This window comes from Balaenoptera borealis (assembly GCF_965194805.1).
Source record: "Balaenoptera borealis genome assembly, chromosome: 11".
Lineage (NCBI taxonomy): Eukaryota > Metazoa > Chordata > Mammalia > Artiodactyla > Balaenopteridae > Balaenoptera > Balaenoptera borealis.
In genome coordinates, this window is record NC_138868.1 from 39,651,321 (window position 1) to 39,667,960 (window position 16,640).

The 16,640-nt window shown below is 36.7% G+C and overlaps 1 protein-coding gene across 4 annotated transcripts in view; it reads right to left on the reverse strand.

Annotated features, from left to right (window-relative positions):
• The window catches only part of NUCB2 (nucleobindin 2), a 44,134-nt gene that overhangs the window by 15,189 nt on the left and 12,305 nt on the right, over positions 1–16,640 (reverse strand). For all 4 annotated transcript variants that reach the window (XM_082341605.1, XM_082341604.1, XM_082341603.1 and 1 more), the window contains 4 exons: positions 12,523–12,666; positions 11,814–11,921; positions 6,632–6,758; positions 468–571 (listed from right to left, as the gene is read on the reverse strand). In XM_082341605.1, coding sequence (XP_082197731.1) covers positions 468–571; positions 6,632–6,758; positions 11,814–11,921; positions 12,523–12,666 — 483 coding nt within the window. The remainder of the gene's footprint in view (positions 1–467; positions 572–6,631; positions 6,759–11,813; positions 11,922–12,522; positions 12,667–16,640) is intronic.

The window sequence follows — 16,640 nt, forward strand, 5'->3', positions numbered from 1 at the left end:
TCTAATTTGCTAACTTCATACAGTACATGAGAGGTCTACAAATTATAATCTAAAATCCCTGAGGCAGGATGTGTCTAAGAATTTTCTAGATTTTAGAAAAGACATATGGCATATATGCCATATCATATAACACCCCTGAAGAGTCTGTAACCCAACAGATTAGTACTTCCTTATCAAAATCTATAAATACTCACACTAAGTAAGCTAAATAAAACCTATAAATAGCCTTACTATAATTCAAGCCAGGTTTCCATTTTTATAGTATTTTGGATTTTGGAATTGTTGGCAAGGGATTACAGACCTGTATGTCCACATTATTATCTATACTAATAAGGGTTAAGCTATCTCCCTTTAAAGATATTCTAGAGAGTATGTAAAAGTTATACTACCACTTTCTGGAATTTACTTGTCAAATTACAAAACCTCAAAGGCACAACAAAGATAACACATTTTGAAATGAGTCTCACCGCCTTGATTAGCATATCTAAATCTGTAGATTCAAACTTCTCAGGATTCAGGTGATTTAGATGATCAAATTGTTTTAGAAGAGCGTGGTGGTCTATGCCTGTATCTGAAAGAAAATGAGAAAACTGTAAACAATAAATTATTAGAAGCTAGAAACATTAATATAAATAATACATAAGAATAAGCATTCAGGGGGCTTCCCTGGTGGCGCAGTGGTTGAGAATCTGCCTGCCAATGCAGGGGACACGGGTTCGAGCCCTGGTCTGGGAAGATCCCACATGCCACAGAGCAACTGGGCCTGTGAGCCACAATTACTGAGCCTGCGTGTCTGGAGCCTGTGCTCCGCAATAAGAGAGGCCGCGATAGTGAGAGGCCTGCGCACTGCGATGAAGAGTGGCCCCCGCTTGCCACAACTAGAGAAAGCCCTCGCACAGAAACGAAGACACAACACAGCCATAAATAAATAAATAAATAAATTTAAAATTGATGTGGTGATTTCCTTTAAAAAAAAGAATAAGCATTCATATTAATTCCTATAGGATTTTATAAGAAAATGCAAAGTTTTAGATTTAAAAGTTCATATTTTCTTTTAGAATATCGTACATATTGTTATTCTAGGCAAAGGTAATGCCCTTGAATCTAGAATGGAATACAATTTAATGTGTACATTTTAATGTTATTTCAAGAAAGACTAGTTAGCTAGCAGTATAATTTACAGTAAAAACTTTTTCATTATTGTAAAAGTACCAAATTTCCTACTTTTAATTAGATAAACTCTAATATACTACCCTCACCAAAGGTCTAAGAAGAATTTCTTTCTTTTTTTTAATAAGAATTTTTTTTTTTTTTGGCTGCACCTGGTCTTAATTGCAGCATGTGGGATCTTTTATTTGCAGCATGTGGACTTCTTAGTTGCGGCATGCGGATGCTTACTTGAGGCATGTGGGCTTCTTAGTTGTGGCATGCAGACTACTTAGTTGAGGCATGCGGACTTCTTAGCTGTGGCATGCATGCAGGATCTAGTTTCCCGACCAGGGATCGAACCCGGGCCCCCTGCACTGGGAGCACAGAGTCTTACCCACTGGACCACCAGGGAAGTCCTAAGAAGAATTTCTAAAAAGAATTGCTCTAAAATTTATATGAAGGAACTATTTGTATGCTGCTCCAATTAATCCTTTATGGAACAATAAAAATCTAATTCAGTAAATTCATTTGATTATGACTTTTTTTTTTGGCTGCACAGCACAGCATGTGGGATCTTAGTTCCCCCACCAGGGATCGAACCCTCGCCCCCTACACTGGAAGCACAGAGTCTTAACCACTGGACCGCCAGGGAAGTCCCTGATTATGACTGATTTTTAAAGAAACATCATTTTCTTTGTAAAGAACTTACAAAAAAAACAACAAGCTACAGTGTATTGTAGTTGAATGAGTGAAGCGATTCTGGACGATTTCAGTTGTATTATAGAACTGAGCAAAATATGTACATGTGTTGATTTGTTAGAAGTCAGGGTTCTCACTTAGGAAAAAAGAACATACAAACATGAAAATCATGGAAGGCAAGAAAGAAACTTGGGGAAAGGGATGGGAATTAGTGCTAACTGTGTGAACTTATTATTTCTAAAACATACATATATAATGTGTACACATATATGCATGTATGTTTCACATGTATATGCATGTGTATGAATATATATTTATATATATGTGTGTGCATGCATATGTGTATAGACATGCATGTATTTCCTATCTCTGTCCTATGGAAGTGTCAAGAAGAAAATATATCCCAGGAGTATTGAGCACACCTAGTGCCATCTCTTGGTCTGTAACATCATTTTGCACTAAAATTAAGAACCAGGAATCCTCAGAGAAATGGCTAATTCCAGGGCTAGGGCAGGGTATAAAGTACAAGATGAGCCTGGAACATATTGTTACGCCAGAAAGTAAGAAACAGCGAAATTTAGTTCAACTAAGCTTTCACTGAATTCTCAGTATGGCCTTGTACTAGAAGTTTTACTTATGAAGAAAAGATCTGTTACAAAACCTAGCCCTAAAGGATACGACCCGTCACTGAAATACATGAAAAGACACTTAGCCTCACTCAAAATAAGAGAAATACATATTAAACCTGCACAATTATACCATCTAACAGAGTGGCAAAACTCCTGAAGTTTGATGATACTTATAATTAGCAAGGCTGTGAGACATTATTGCTGGTGGGAATGGGTATTGATCACCCTCTGTGGAGGTGGCAGTATCTACCAAAATTACAAATACATATATCCTTTGGTTTAACAGTTTCATTGTGGGGAACTTATCCTACAGATAATCTTACATGGATACATAGTGGTATGTGTACAAGAGTGTTCACTAGAAATAACCCAAATATCCATCAACAGGGAGGGGTCTGGTAAATAAATTATGGTATACCTATATAAGGGAAATCTACGCAGTTGCTGAAAAAAAAATGATGGCCTCTATGTACTAATACAGAAAGATCTCCAAAATATATTAGTAAAGGAAAAATATAAGCTGCAAACGTGTATTGCATGTATCTTTTGTATAAAAGAGAGGAAAAATAAGAACTTTTATTTGTATTTGTTTATATATGAGTAAAGAAACTCAGGAAGGATGGTATTAGGGGGCAGTGGGAACTGATAAAGTACAAAAATATCAGGGAACTTTTTGCTATATACTTTCTTACACTTTCTTTTTTTAAACCATGTGAATGTATTGCCTACTTTAAAAATTACACACACAACCCCGCAAAATTAAGACACTTTAAGCCCTTCTTCAAATTATCAGAAATTTTAATTCATAAATTTTGAATCAATGAGAAAATACTCATAACTTTTCTAAGCATATAAAACAGTTTACTTTAGATAATGAAATTCAGCCCCTGTCTTGGAATAAAGAAAATATTGCCAAGATTAAGGGGATGGAAGTTGTCTAAGGGCAAAGAAATCTCAAACCACCTTAGGCCTGGCTTCAAGGATGGAATTACCTTGTGTGTCTGACCAGCTGAAGTAGGATGGTATGAGTTAATTCACCTCTCATTGATATCCTTAGTTTCAGGATAAAGAGTATTTGGTACTTGTTTTCTAAGTCTATTCACCAGCAGAGAGTTTACTGCTCTACACAATTTCTCCAATATGATCCATTGACCAGAGGTACGTGTTTAAAATGCAGGAACTTCCCTGGTGGTCCAGTGGGTAAGACTCCATGCTCCCAATGCGGGGGCCCAGGTTCGATCCCTGGTCGGGGAACTAGATCCTGCATGCATGCTACAACTAAGAGTTCGCATGCAGCAACTAAGAAGCCCACATGCTGCAACTAAGATCCGGCACAGCCAAAATAAAAATAAATAAATAAATAATAAAAAACTATTTTAAAAAAATAAAAAGATAAAATGCAGATTACTCATCCCTAGAATCAGAGTATCTGGAGGTGAGATCCAGTAATCTGCATTTTTAACTAGCTCCCTAAGGTGATTTTTATGCAATCTGAAGTTTAAGAACTGCTATTCCACCCTTAGTAAGTATTCAGATATTTATTGATGACAACGAACCACCCAGATAACCAACCTATGGGGGCATGTTACAAGGACACAGGAGCCAGCTTGAAGGGTCTCCCACTTGCCAAAGCTGGCCCTTGGATTTTGATTCATAATTAGAAAGGCCATTCCAAGACAATAAAGGAATTCACTTATGTTGTCAACTGTTGCTTTTATGGTTTTATTTTCTACACTTAAATCTTTGATTTATATAAGCACTTATTCTGATGTATATGAGATATAAATCTAACTGTACCTTTTTCCAAATGGCTATCCAACTCTATCAAGACTACTTATTTTTTTTAAATCTTTATCTCACTAATAATGAGATACCACCTTTAATTCAAACTAAATTCCACATGTATTTAATTTTATTTCTGGAATTTCTATTTTGTTCCACTGGTCTTTCTACTTACATGACAAAACCATAACGTTCTAATATCTGAGTCTTAGTGATATATTTTAATATCTAATACATCTAGTCCTTCTTCTTTGTTCTTCGTCAGAGGCACATCGCTTTTCTTGCTCATTTCCCTTCTCATGTGAACTTTAAAATTAACTTGGCTAGTACCAGGGGAAAAAAGTACATCTTTTTATTTGGATCATGTTAAATTTGTAAATTAACCTAAGAAGAACTGACATGTTCATAATGTTGAGTCTTTGTATCAAAAAGATGTTATGTCTTCCCCTTTTTTCAAGTCTACTTTCGTGTCCTTCAGGAGCATTTTAAAGTTTTTATCTGTAAGTTTTGCACATTTCTTAATAGGTTTATTCTGGGTGTTTTATCTTTGTTGGTATCATAAATGGAGTCTTTTCTTCCATTATATCTCCTAATTGGCTGTTGTTTGTACATATGAAAAACACTGATTTCTGCATATTGTTTACCTTGTTGAATTTTCCTTTTGTATATACTAAGTTTTTCAGACAAGTTCTTTGGGTTTTCCAAGTGAATAATTATATTACCTGCAAATAGAGATGGTTTTATCCCCTACTTTCCAATTATTTTACCTCCAATTTTTTCATTTGTATAATTGCTTTGGCTAGTACCTCCAAAACAATATTAATTAGTAGTGGTGACAGTGAGCATCATTGTTTTGTTTCTGATTTTAGTGAGAAAATATATTTGTGTTTCCCCAATGTGTAGCTGAGTTGGACATATCTGATCATGTTACAGAAGTATCTATTGATTACTATTTTATTACTTTTTTAAAATTAAGAAGGGGTGTTAATTTTTGTCAAATGCCTTTTCTGAATATATGGAGATGATCATATGAACAATGAGATTACTTTCTTTAAGATATCTTCACATTTCAAAAACTCTGCTTCATAGCTATTTAATCTTCTCATAGTCTAAAATTAAAAGAATATAGAAAGATGAATAGGCAGAGCACAGAGGATTTTTAGGGCAGTAAAACTACTCTGTATGATACTATAACAGTTGATACATGTCATTATAAATTTGCCTAAACCCATAGAATGTATAACACCAAGAGTGAACTCTAATATAAACTATGGATTTGGGGTAATTATGATGTGTCAGTGTAGGTTCATCAATATTAACAAATGTACCACACTGTTGGGAGATGTTGGTATTGGGTGAGGCTATGAACGTCTGGGGACAGGGGTGTATGGGAAATCTCTGTACCTTACCCTCAATCTTGCTGTGAACCTTATATTGCACTAAAAAAAATTGTCTTAATTTAAAAAAAATACAAATTTCAAAGATTTATTCCGATTCATTATTTGTCCTTTGACTTTACAATTTCTTTTGTCACACCAAAAATTTCTTTCTTCTTATATCTATTCATATGATAATTTACAGTATTAGATTTCCTAAAATTAAGTTAATCTCGCATTCCTGAAATAACTCCACTTGCTATGATAGAATATTCTTTTAACGTCCAATAATTTTGGTTTTGGCATCAACACATAATAAGAGTGTGGAAGTTTCCTTCTTAATCTATGCTCTGGAATACTTTAAATAGCACTGACAATCTGATCTTTAATGGTTTGGTGGAATTCCCTTTGGCACTATCTGAACCTGGTGTTTCTGTGGAGCTAGCTCTGACAATTGTTCTATTTCATCTATGGAAATTGTTCTAATTAGATTTTCTCTCTCTACTTTCTTTTGGTTTGCTTTGACGTTATTTTTCCTCATTTAAATCAGTGGCTTAATTCATTATTTTTCATTCTTCCTTTTTATTGATGTAATTATTTAAGGCTAATCATTTTGATTTTTGAACGATGTGAATATATAACCTATTCAAAAACTTAAATTTTAAAAATTAAGAGAAGGTGGGACTTCCCTGGTGGTCCAATGGGTAAGACTCCATGCTCCTAATGCAGGGGGCCTGGGTTTGATCCCTGGTCAGGGAACTAGATCCCACATACATGCCGCAACTAAGAAGTCTGCATACCGCAATGAAGATCCCGAGTGCCGCAACTAAGACCCGGCGCAGCCTAAATAAATAAATAATAAATAAATAAATTTTTTTAAAAAATAAGGGAAGCCAAATCAATACTAACATTAAATTTTGACTATAGGAACATGGTCTGTAAACTGACCTTAACAACCAAATACTGGAATTTTCCTGCCTTTTCTTTAGCACTTACCTTGAAGGGAATCCAATTTAGCTTTAATCAGCATTCTTAACCTTGCCACTTCTTGCCTTTTCAGTTCATCAAGTTTTGTCCTCACATGGTGACTTACTAAATCCAGTTCTTTGCTTAGCCTCCCACTCTGTTAACAAAAATAATAAATTAATTTTATCTATTCCATTGCATTTTTAGATAAGACACAATATATTAAAAATAGGGTTACAATAAAGTAGTGATACTTTTGACTATTTTAGATAAATTTGATATTACAAACAGCATTTCTTTCAGAAGATATTCAGTTTATAACTCTAAAATCAAGATGTCTAAAAACCATATAATTTAGAAAAGCATAATTAAAGCACAAAGAAGAAACTCAAAAAGTAACTTAAATTGTAAAATGGTGCAGGCACTTTGGAAAACAATTTTGACAGTTCCTCAATAAGTTAAACCCACAGTTACCATATGACCCCGCAATTCCATTCCTAGGTATATACCTAAAGAGTTGAAACATATGTTCACATAAAGTCTTTTTTTAAAAATAAATTTATTTATTTATTTATTTATATTTTATTTTTGGCTGCATTGGGTCTTCGTTGCTGCGCTTGGGCTTTCTCTAGTTGCGGTGAGCAGGGGCTACTCTTTTTTTTTTTTTTTTTTAGGGGCTACTCTTTGTTGCAGTGTGCAAGCTTCTCATTGTGGTGGCTTCTCTTGTTGTGGAGCACGGGCTCTAGGAGCGTGGGCTTCAGTAGTTGTGGCACCCAGGCTCAGTAGTGGTGGCTCACTGGTTCCAGAACACAGACTCAGTAGTTGTGGCACACGGGCTTAGGTGCTCCGCAACATGTGGGATCTTCCCGGACCAGGGCTCGAACCCATGTCCCCTGCATTAGCAGGAGAATTCTTAACCACTGCGCCACCAGGGAAGTCATCACATAAAGTTTTAAATATGAATGCTCATAGCAGCATTATTCATACAAGCCAAAAAAGTAGAAATAACCCAAATGTCCATCAATGGATGAATTGATAAAATATGGAATATCCATACAGTGGAATATTATTCAGCCATTAAAAGGAATGAATACACCGATACATGCTACAACATGATGAACACTGAAAACATTATGCTAAGTCAAAGAAGCCAGGCACAAAAGGCCAAATTTTGTATGGTTCCATTTATATGAAATGTCCAGAATAGGCAAATCCACAGATATAGAAAGTAGATTAATGGTTGCCAGGGGCTGAGGAGAGAAAGGAAAGGGGGAGTGATTGCTTAATGGGTACAGGGTTCCTTCTGGGGGGAAATAAAATTGTTCTAAAATTAGATAGTGGCGATGGTTACGTGACCCTGTACATATAATAAAACCACTGAATTGTATACATTAAAGGGACAAATTTTATGGTATGTGAATTATATTTCAATAAAGTTTTTTTAAAGTAATGTGGCTTCCTTAAGCTTTAGTCATTCCATATATAAATAACTTCTCAAAATTCATCTTTTTTAGGTTGTCTCCTTTGATTACTTTTTTTCATAGATGAGTAATTCTATTCATGTTCCAAAATTTAAGAGACAAAATAGCTAGTGGTTTACCTTCTCTTGTTTAAAAATGCATTTTCAATCAGAAACTGCAAGTCTAACTAGCAATCAGGCACACAGACCCTTCAGGACTGAGTCAAGGGGGAGGAAGGGAAGGAAAAGAAACGCCTCAAGCAAGACCAAGAAAGAATGTTCAGAGAGGGAGAAGGAGAGCTAAGAGAATATGCTGTTACAGAAGCAAAAAGAGTAGTACATTTCAAGGAGAGAATGGTCATTATTATTAGATAAAACAATAGTCCTCAAGTGTGGTCCCAAAGTGGAAGCATCAGCATCACCTGGGAACTTTAGCTATGGAGGCCCTAGACTTACTGAATCAGAAAGTCAGGAGGTGGGGCCCAGAAATCTGTTTTAACAATTTAAAATCTGAGAACCACTGAGATAAAATAAAGGAATCCAGTAAGAAGAGGAATAAAAGGTGCTCACTAGATCTGGAAATTAAGAAATCACTGACAGGTACTTCCCTAGTGGTCCAGTGGTTAAGACTCCATGCTCCCAGTGCATGGAACCCGGGTTCGATCCCTGGTCAAGGAACTAGGTCCCTCATGCTGCAACTAAAGATCCTGCATGCTGCAACTAAAGATCCCACATGTCGCAATTAAAGATCCCACTTGCCGCAACTAAGACCCAGTGCAGTCAAATAAATAAATAAATATATATTTTTTTTAATTAAAAAAAAAAATAAGGAAGTCAACTGACATCCTTCACAAAAGTACATTCAGGGAAGTGGTGTGGGCGAAGCCATAATCTTCCCAGTTAGCAATGTTTGGTAAGTGAAGAAACATAGTATGATTCTCCTTTCAAAATGCTTAGCTGACAACAAAGGACAACTTCTCTTTTTTTTCCAGTTTTTCCTGAGACAGGAGTCTTTGCTCAGCTGTTTGTAATGATTCTGTGGGCTTGATTTTTATTGTCTATTTTTACTCAATTTCTTTTTCATTAAACAACTGTTTAACTTACTTCATTTTGTCTCCCCCCACACAACCCCATAGGAAATAGAAATTGACTGTGAAAGGAAGACAGTTATAAAAGTATTCTCCTATACTGAAGAAGGCAAGCTTGTTGTTTTCTTTTTCCCTGATTATCTCTATATAGTAACTCCCGTTACCCACATTGTCTGTTAGCCCCCAAATAACGCTCTTAGTCCTAACTGAAGTAAATAAGAGACATTGAAAGTTCTACATTAAATATCATTCATCCCAGGAAATTAGTTCCACAGCTCAAATGAATTTTTCAAGGAAACACAAGATTATTCTCAAAACAGTTCAGGGGACTGTAGATATTATGCTAAGTGAAATAAGTCAGACAGAGAAAAACAAATACCGCATGACATATGTGGAATCTAAAAAAACAGAACAAACAAACCAACTAAACCAAACAAAAAACAGACTCATAGATACAGAGAACAAATTGGTGGTTGCCAGAGTGGAGGGAGTTTCGGGGAGGAGTAAAATGGGTGAAGGGGATCAAGAGATACAAACTTCCAGGTATAAAATAAATAAGTCATGGGGATGTAATGTACAGCATGAGGAATGAAGTCAATAATATTGTATTAAATTTGTATGGTGACAGATGGTTACTAGACTTATTGTGGTGATCATTTCACAATGTATACAAACGTCAAATCACTATGTTGTACATATGAAACTAATATAATACTGTATGTCAAATATACTTCAATTAAAAAAAGATAATTCAAAAAAATAAAATAAAATAAAATAAAGATAATTCAAGGGAATTATTGGCTTAAGGCTGTTACCATTCTCCCAGAAAAATTCACAGCCTCCAGGAGGACAGCTGTGAACTAAAAGCCACACACAGGGATTTCCCTGGTGGCGCAGTGGTTAAGAATCCAACTGCCAATGCAGGGGACATGGGTTTGAGCCCTGGTCCGGGAAGATCCCACATGCCATGGAGCAACTAAGGCCGTGCGCCACAGCTACTGAGCCTGCGCTCTAGAGCCCGTGAGCCACAACTATTGAGCCTGAGTGCCACAACTACTGAAGCCCGAGCGCCTAGAGCCCGTGCTCTGCAGCAAGAGAAGCCACCGCAATGTAAAGCCCACACATCGCAACAAAGAGTAGCTCCCGCTCACGGCAACTAGAGAAAGCCCACGTGCAGCAACAAAGACCCAACACAGCCAAAAATAAATGATAAATAAATAAATTTATTTTTTAAAAAAATAATAAAATAAAATAAATAAAAGCCACACACAGGTTCTGATAGTGGCCACAACCTAATGTGGGTCAGACTTTCACAGGGGCCCAGACCAGGGACGGAGACTAAAATAAGTATGTTTGATTCAGAAAGTTTCCTTCAAACAAAGTTCCAGGTAAGATAACTTTTTAGGAAAGTTAAAAACAGATAAACAAAAATAACATAAGCAAACCAATAAAACTATCTTGAGAGGTATAACTGAAAGTTTAAAATTAAATCATTGGAAATTTTTTTTTACTGCTGACTCTAAGATAAACCCAACTAAGTGGATTCATTACCCTTCAAGGGTGGGCTTTAAAAGAATCTCTCACGTCAGATCTTGGTTTTTACAACCTTTCTTTATCGTGAGTACTAAGGAGATGTCTAGGGCTAGGATAATGTCAAATAAATAGGGTTCTTAGGACAGAGGCAAATAATTAAACCTCCCCTATTGAGATAAGATATGGCCCGTTACGTCTTCTATTAATCTGGACCTGATTAAAACACCAGAACTAAACCTGTGCTAAACCTTTGAATAGCTTCCTGCTGTCCTCACATCATGATTCAAGCCCCTTACCATGATGTACAAGGCCCTCTGTCATCTAGCCCATGACTCTTTCCAACCTCATCTTTTGGCCAGTCATGGCCTCCACTTCCCAGGCCAGGTTCCAGCAACAGTTACTCCTTCCAGGTTCCTATATATTCCTGTCTCTGTTCTCTTGCACCTTGGCCTAGCATGTCTCCCAGTCTTTCTCCTTTTCTCAGCCACATATTTAAGCACAGGCATAATCTCTACCAGGAAGAAAGACTTCCCACTTTCCCCCACCGCTTCCTACTGAATTAGGTGTCCATCCTCTGTATCTCCAAAATGTATTATACACTCAGTGTATATTTATCTTAGTAATCTTTTTCTGGATATTAGTCTCCCTTGAGGGTTCTTTAAGGGCTAAGAATGAGTCTTTGTTTTTTGTTTGTTTGTTTGTTTTAATTATTTATTTTTTATTTTTGGTTGCGTTGGGTCTTCATTGCTACGCGCGGGCTTTCTCTAGTTGCAGCAAGCGGGGGCTACTCTTCCTTGCGGTGCGCGGGCTTCTCATTGCAGTGGCTTCTCTTGCTGCGGAGGACAGGCTCTAGGTGCGTGGGCTTCAGTAGTTGTGGCATGTGGGCTCAGTAGTTGTGGCTCATGGGCTCTAGAGCACAGGCTCAGTAGTTGTGGCAAACGGGCTTAGTTGTTCCGTGGCATGTGGGATCTTCCCAGACCAGGGCTCGAACCCGTGTTCCCTGCACTGGCAGGTGGATTCTTAACCACTGTGCCACCAGGGAAGTCCCAAGTCTTATTGTTGTAATCCCAATACTTAGCTCAGTGTCTGGCATGCTCAAGTGTTTGTTAAATAATTATTTAATTACATTTACCTTTATTTCCTCTATGTCTGCTTTCTGGAGCTTTTCTCTGAAATGATTATCTGTTTCCAGCACATCAATCACTTGCTTGAGGTATTCATCATAATAAAGTCCAGTATCCTTCAAATTAAGAAACAAACAATAACTCTTCTGAAAGTTTTTCCTTTCCTGTATCTAAAGATTTCAATCCTAAAAAAAAAAAAACAAACAAAAAAACCATCTAGCAAAATGGCATTGAGACATACCTACTTTGATAGTTTGGGCAGTCAAAGTTAAAAGCTGTATTTCTCAAATGAAGAGAGTTGTATCAGAACCAATGTCATGTTTTACTCTTACATAAAGGTAGATTTTCTATATGGCTTAGACAATGAATACTTAACCAATATACTAATTGGTTTTACCCCCTTGTCACCTGTCTCTCCTCATTGTTATCTGTCTCTTCTCTGAATATAATACGTTTTCTTGGTTGGTTATCTCTACATTGGAAATGTATTATGATTAATTCTTCTATACACTATCTAATATACTAATTAGATATATATATCTAATATAACTACATTAAAAAAACTTTGTCTGATATTAAAGAACATATGCTTATCCAATACTCTTTTTACTGCTATTTCAGAAATAGTTCCTAAATGTCTAATTTTATAAGTAATAAATTCTTAGCAATATTTTAGTTAAAATTCTTTCCACAAGGTTATCTTTAGCATTCACTTACTGGTGGTTCTATCTTTGCACTGTCCACAGGTTGAGCATTTTCTACTTTTGTCTTGTCTATGTCTATAGGCACAGCTTCAAGAGCAGTAAGTATACATGTAACCAAGAGAAAACAATATTGTAGTAGGATGGTCCTCCACTTCATCTGAAATAAAGGTACAATTATATTAAGGTCCTGAAAAGATGTTTTCAAACTATATATACATGCATTCCCAATGCCACATTAATAATATATTTAATTTCAGGAAGTTTAATTCAACAAAAGAATTCTAAGATAGGGGTTAAAAATAGATTATAACATCAAAAATAATGCTTAAAATAGATCACTAAAGAAAATCAGGAAAGAAATGCTTTTCAGCTAAAATTAAAATGACAAGTAAACAAAATTTTAAAGTTTAAACTGCTTATACAGTATAAGAAAACATTTGGTTAATTATAAAAGCTTCAAATAAAGACAGTAATGAGGGACTCAATTTTTTTTAAAATAAATAGTCCAAGTTTAAGAAAGGCAGAAGGGGGACTTCCCTGGTGGCACAGTGGTTAAGAGTCCACACTCCCAATGCAGGGGGCCCGGGTTTGATCCCTGGTCAAGTAACTAGATCCCACATGCATGCCACAACCAGAAGTTCGCATGCTGCAACTAAGGAGTCCACATGCTGCAACTAAGGAGCTGGCGAGCTGCAACTAAGGAGCCCGCCTGCCGCAACTAAGACCTGCCACAACCAAATAAATAAATAAATTTTTTTTTAAAAAAAGGGAGAAGGGAAAACTATTTATTTTTTTCTCTATTGAAATACTAAAGAGCCAAAATTATTTCTGGATATAATATTTAAATTAGCTTCAACTGAATTTTGAAAATAAGTTGCTCTATGAACATAAATTGATTAAAAGAGACAAATAACTGGCTACAAGTATTCTCTTAACTTTCCTAGACATTATTTTATCATAGCCAATAGTCTTATGTTAAAATTCTGTTTGGCCAATAATTTTTCAGATAGATAGGTCAATAAAATATCAAGCAGGATGTAACAGCGTTGAAGCAAAAGAGGAACAATATTATTCAAACCTTGCTTATTCAGTTTCTACTTCATAAGGATCTTTGTAGCTCCAGAGGATCTACTACAAGAATTAGAATGAATAAAAAGCTCATACTTAATTGATTTTATGTAGAGAGAGTGATATTAGGATCCAAGTCAAAAATAATGGTCTGACCATCAATCTGGAATATGCATTGTTAATTTAGAGACTCCCAAACTTAGCTGGCCATGGACTTTTTTTTTAAAGTAACATGTTTTTATCTACAGAACACAATTTGGAAGAGTACATTGCCTCATTTTCACCACAACCCTACGTAGTACATAGAACAGTGACTCATTTTATAGATGAAGAAATTTTTAATGGAAACAAGTCACTCATAGAGCATTGTCTTACATTAACAAAATCACTAGAATCCACATTTTAGTGTTATTTCTAGTATATCAAATTTTTTAGCATCTTTATTGAGATATAATTCACATGCCATAAAATTCACCCATTTAAGGTACAGGATTTGACTATTCTATAAAGATGCTACTCAAAGTTTAGTTCTCAAACCTGAAGGATAAAATCATCTGGGAGCTTGTCAGAAATGCAAATTCTCAGCCTGCACCCAAGACCTCTGAAATCAGAATCTCTGGGGTGGGGACCCAGAATCTGTTTTAACAAACAATCCAGGTGATCCCCCTACATACGTATGCTCAAGACCAAGATTCACTCTTCTCTAGGACACTAGTTCAACATGATTGTCGTGAATAAATGTTTTTTATAATGAAATGTTTGGGAGATACTGGCTCAATGAAGCTAAATAAGTTTCCATATTCGTAAGACTTTCAGAACTTCAGATCAGCTACTCTGCATTATGAATCTCTAATAGAAGGATGGTTTGTTTCTCCACAGAATCTTTCCCTAACCATGAATTACCTCCTCTTCCCACAATTATTTTTTATGACAACAAAGTTTACTTCTCATTCATGCTTCATGCCCACTGTAGGTACATGTTTTGTTTTTGCTCTTTTGAGATACAATTTACATGCTATAAAACTTACCCTTTTCAATTGTACAATTCAGTGGTTTTTAGTATATTCACAAGGTTGTGCAATTATCACCATTATCCAATTTTAGAACATTTTCATCACTCTAAAAATAACCCCCATACCCATTAGTAGTCACTCCCCACTCCCCCTATTCTCTCGGTCTCTGGCAACCATTAATCTACTTTCAGTCTATATAGATTTGCCTATTCTGGACATTTCATATAAATGAAATCATATAACATGTGGCCTTTTGTGTCTGGCTTTTTTCATTTAGCATTGTTTTCAAGGTATAACCATGTTGTAACACGAATCAGCACTTCATTCTTTTTTTTTGGCTGCATTGGGTCTCGTTGCTGCGCGCAGGCTTTCTCTAGCTGCGGGGAGCGAGGGCTACTCTTCACTGGGGTGTGCAGGCTTCTCATTGCAGTGGCTTCTCTTGTTGCAGCGCACAGGCTCTAGGCACACAGGCTTCAGTAATTGTAGCATGCGGGCTCAGTAGCTGCGGCACACGGGCCCTAGGGTGTGCAAGCTTCAGTAGTTGTGGCACGTGAGCTCAGTAGTTGTGGCTTGTGGGCTCTAGAGCGCAGGCTCAGTAGTTGTGGCACACGGGCTTAGTTGCTCTGAGGCATGTGGGACCCTCCTGGACCAGGGATCGAACCCGTGTCCCTGCATTGGCCGGCAGATTCTTAATCACTGCGCCACCAGGGAAGTCCCAGCACTTCATTCTTTTTTACAGCTGAATAGATTTGCCATTGTATGGATATTCCACATTTTGTTTATCAATTCATCAGTTGATGGACATTTGGGTTATTTCTACTTTTTTGGCTAGTATGAATAACGCTACTATGAACATTTGTGTTCAGGTTATTGTGTTAGCATATTTTGAATTCTTTAGGTTGTATACCTAGGAGTAGAATTGCTAGGTCAATTCCATAACTCCATGTTTAATTTTTTGAGGAACTGCCAAACTGTTTTCCATAGCAGCTGCACCTTTTTCCACTACCACCAGCAATATATGAGGATTCTAATTTTTCCACATCCTAACCAACACGTGCTATTGACTATCTTTTTTATTATAGCCACCCTACTCGGTGTGAAGCGGTATCTCACTGTGATTTTGATTTGCATTTCACTGGCTAATGATGTTAAGCATCTTTTCAAGTATTTATTAGCTATACCTTTTACTTTGTAAAAAATTAATTTAAAAATATTAAGTTAGTTGTTTTTTTAAAAACTCTGAATTGAAACTTTCGTTTACCTTTGCAAGTCCCATATGCCACTGTAAACAGGCTGACCAAATGACCATTAAACAACGTAAAAGTTTTAAGTGTAATCATGGTTGAAAGGCCCAAGTTATGACTTAACTGCTCAAGTCAATTTTGATGTCTTCTACACACACTTCTGGAGCTTAATTAAGTCTCCGCAGCCCCTAACATGGTACCTGTACAGTTAGAAAATGAATAATTGCTAAAATGGTTTGAATAGTCTCTCTATAATGTACACAGAGAAAGTCAGCTCAGGGATATACCTCCATAACTTCATTTTGCAGACCCCATCAGGAACTGTGACTATCCCTTGATGTGGTCAATCCAGAGTTCAAAAGAATCTTTCAGGACTTCCCTGGTGGTGCGGTGGTTAAGAATCCTCCTGCCAATGCAGGGAACACAGGTTCGATCCCTGATCTGGGAAGATCCCACATGCCGCGGAGCAGCTGAGTCCATGCACCACAACTACTGAGCCTGTGCTCTAGAGCCTGCGGGACACAACTACTGAGCCTGTGTGCCGCAACTACTGAAGCCGGCATGCCTAGAGCAACAAGAGAAGCCACCACAATGAGAAGGCTGCGCACCGCTTCGAAGAGTAGCCCCTGCTCGCTGCCACTAGAGAAAGCCCTTGTGCAGCAATGAAGACACAACACAGCCAAAAATTAAATTAAATTAAAAAAAAAATACATTAAAAGAATCTTTCACACAGACTTCTCCCCTCCACCTGTGTCATCTCCAATGTCCCTTAGGCTCTCCTTTTCCCACCATACAACACACGTACA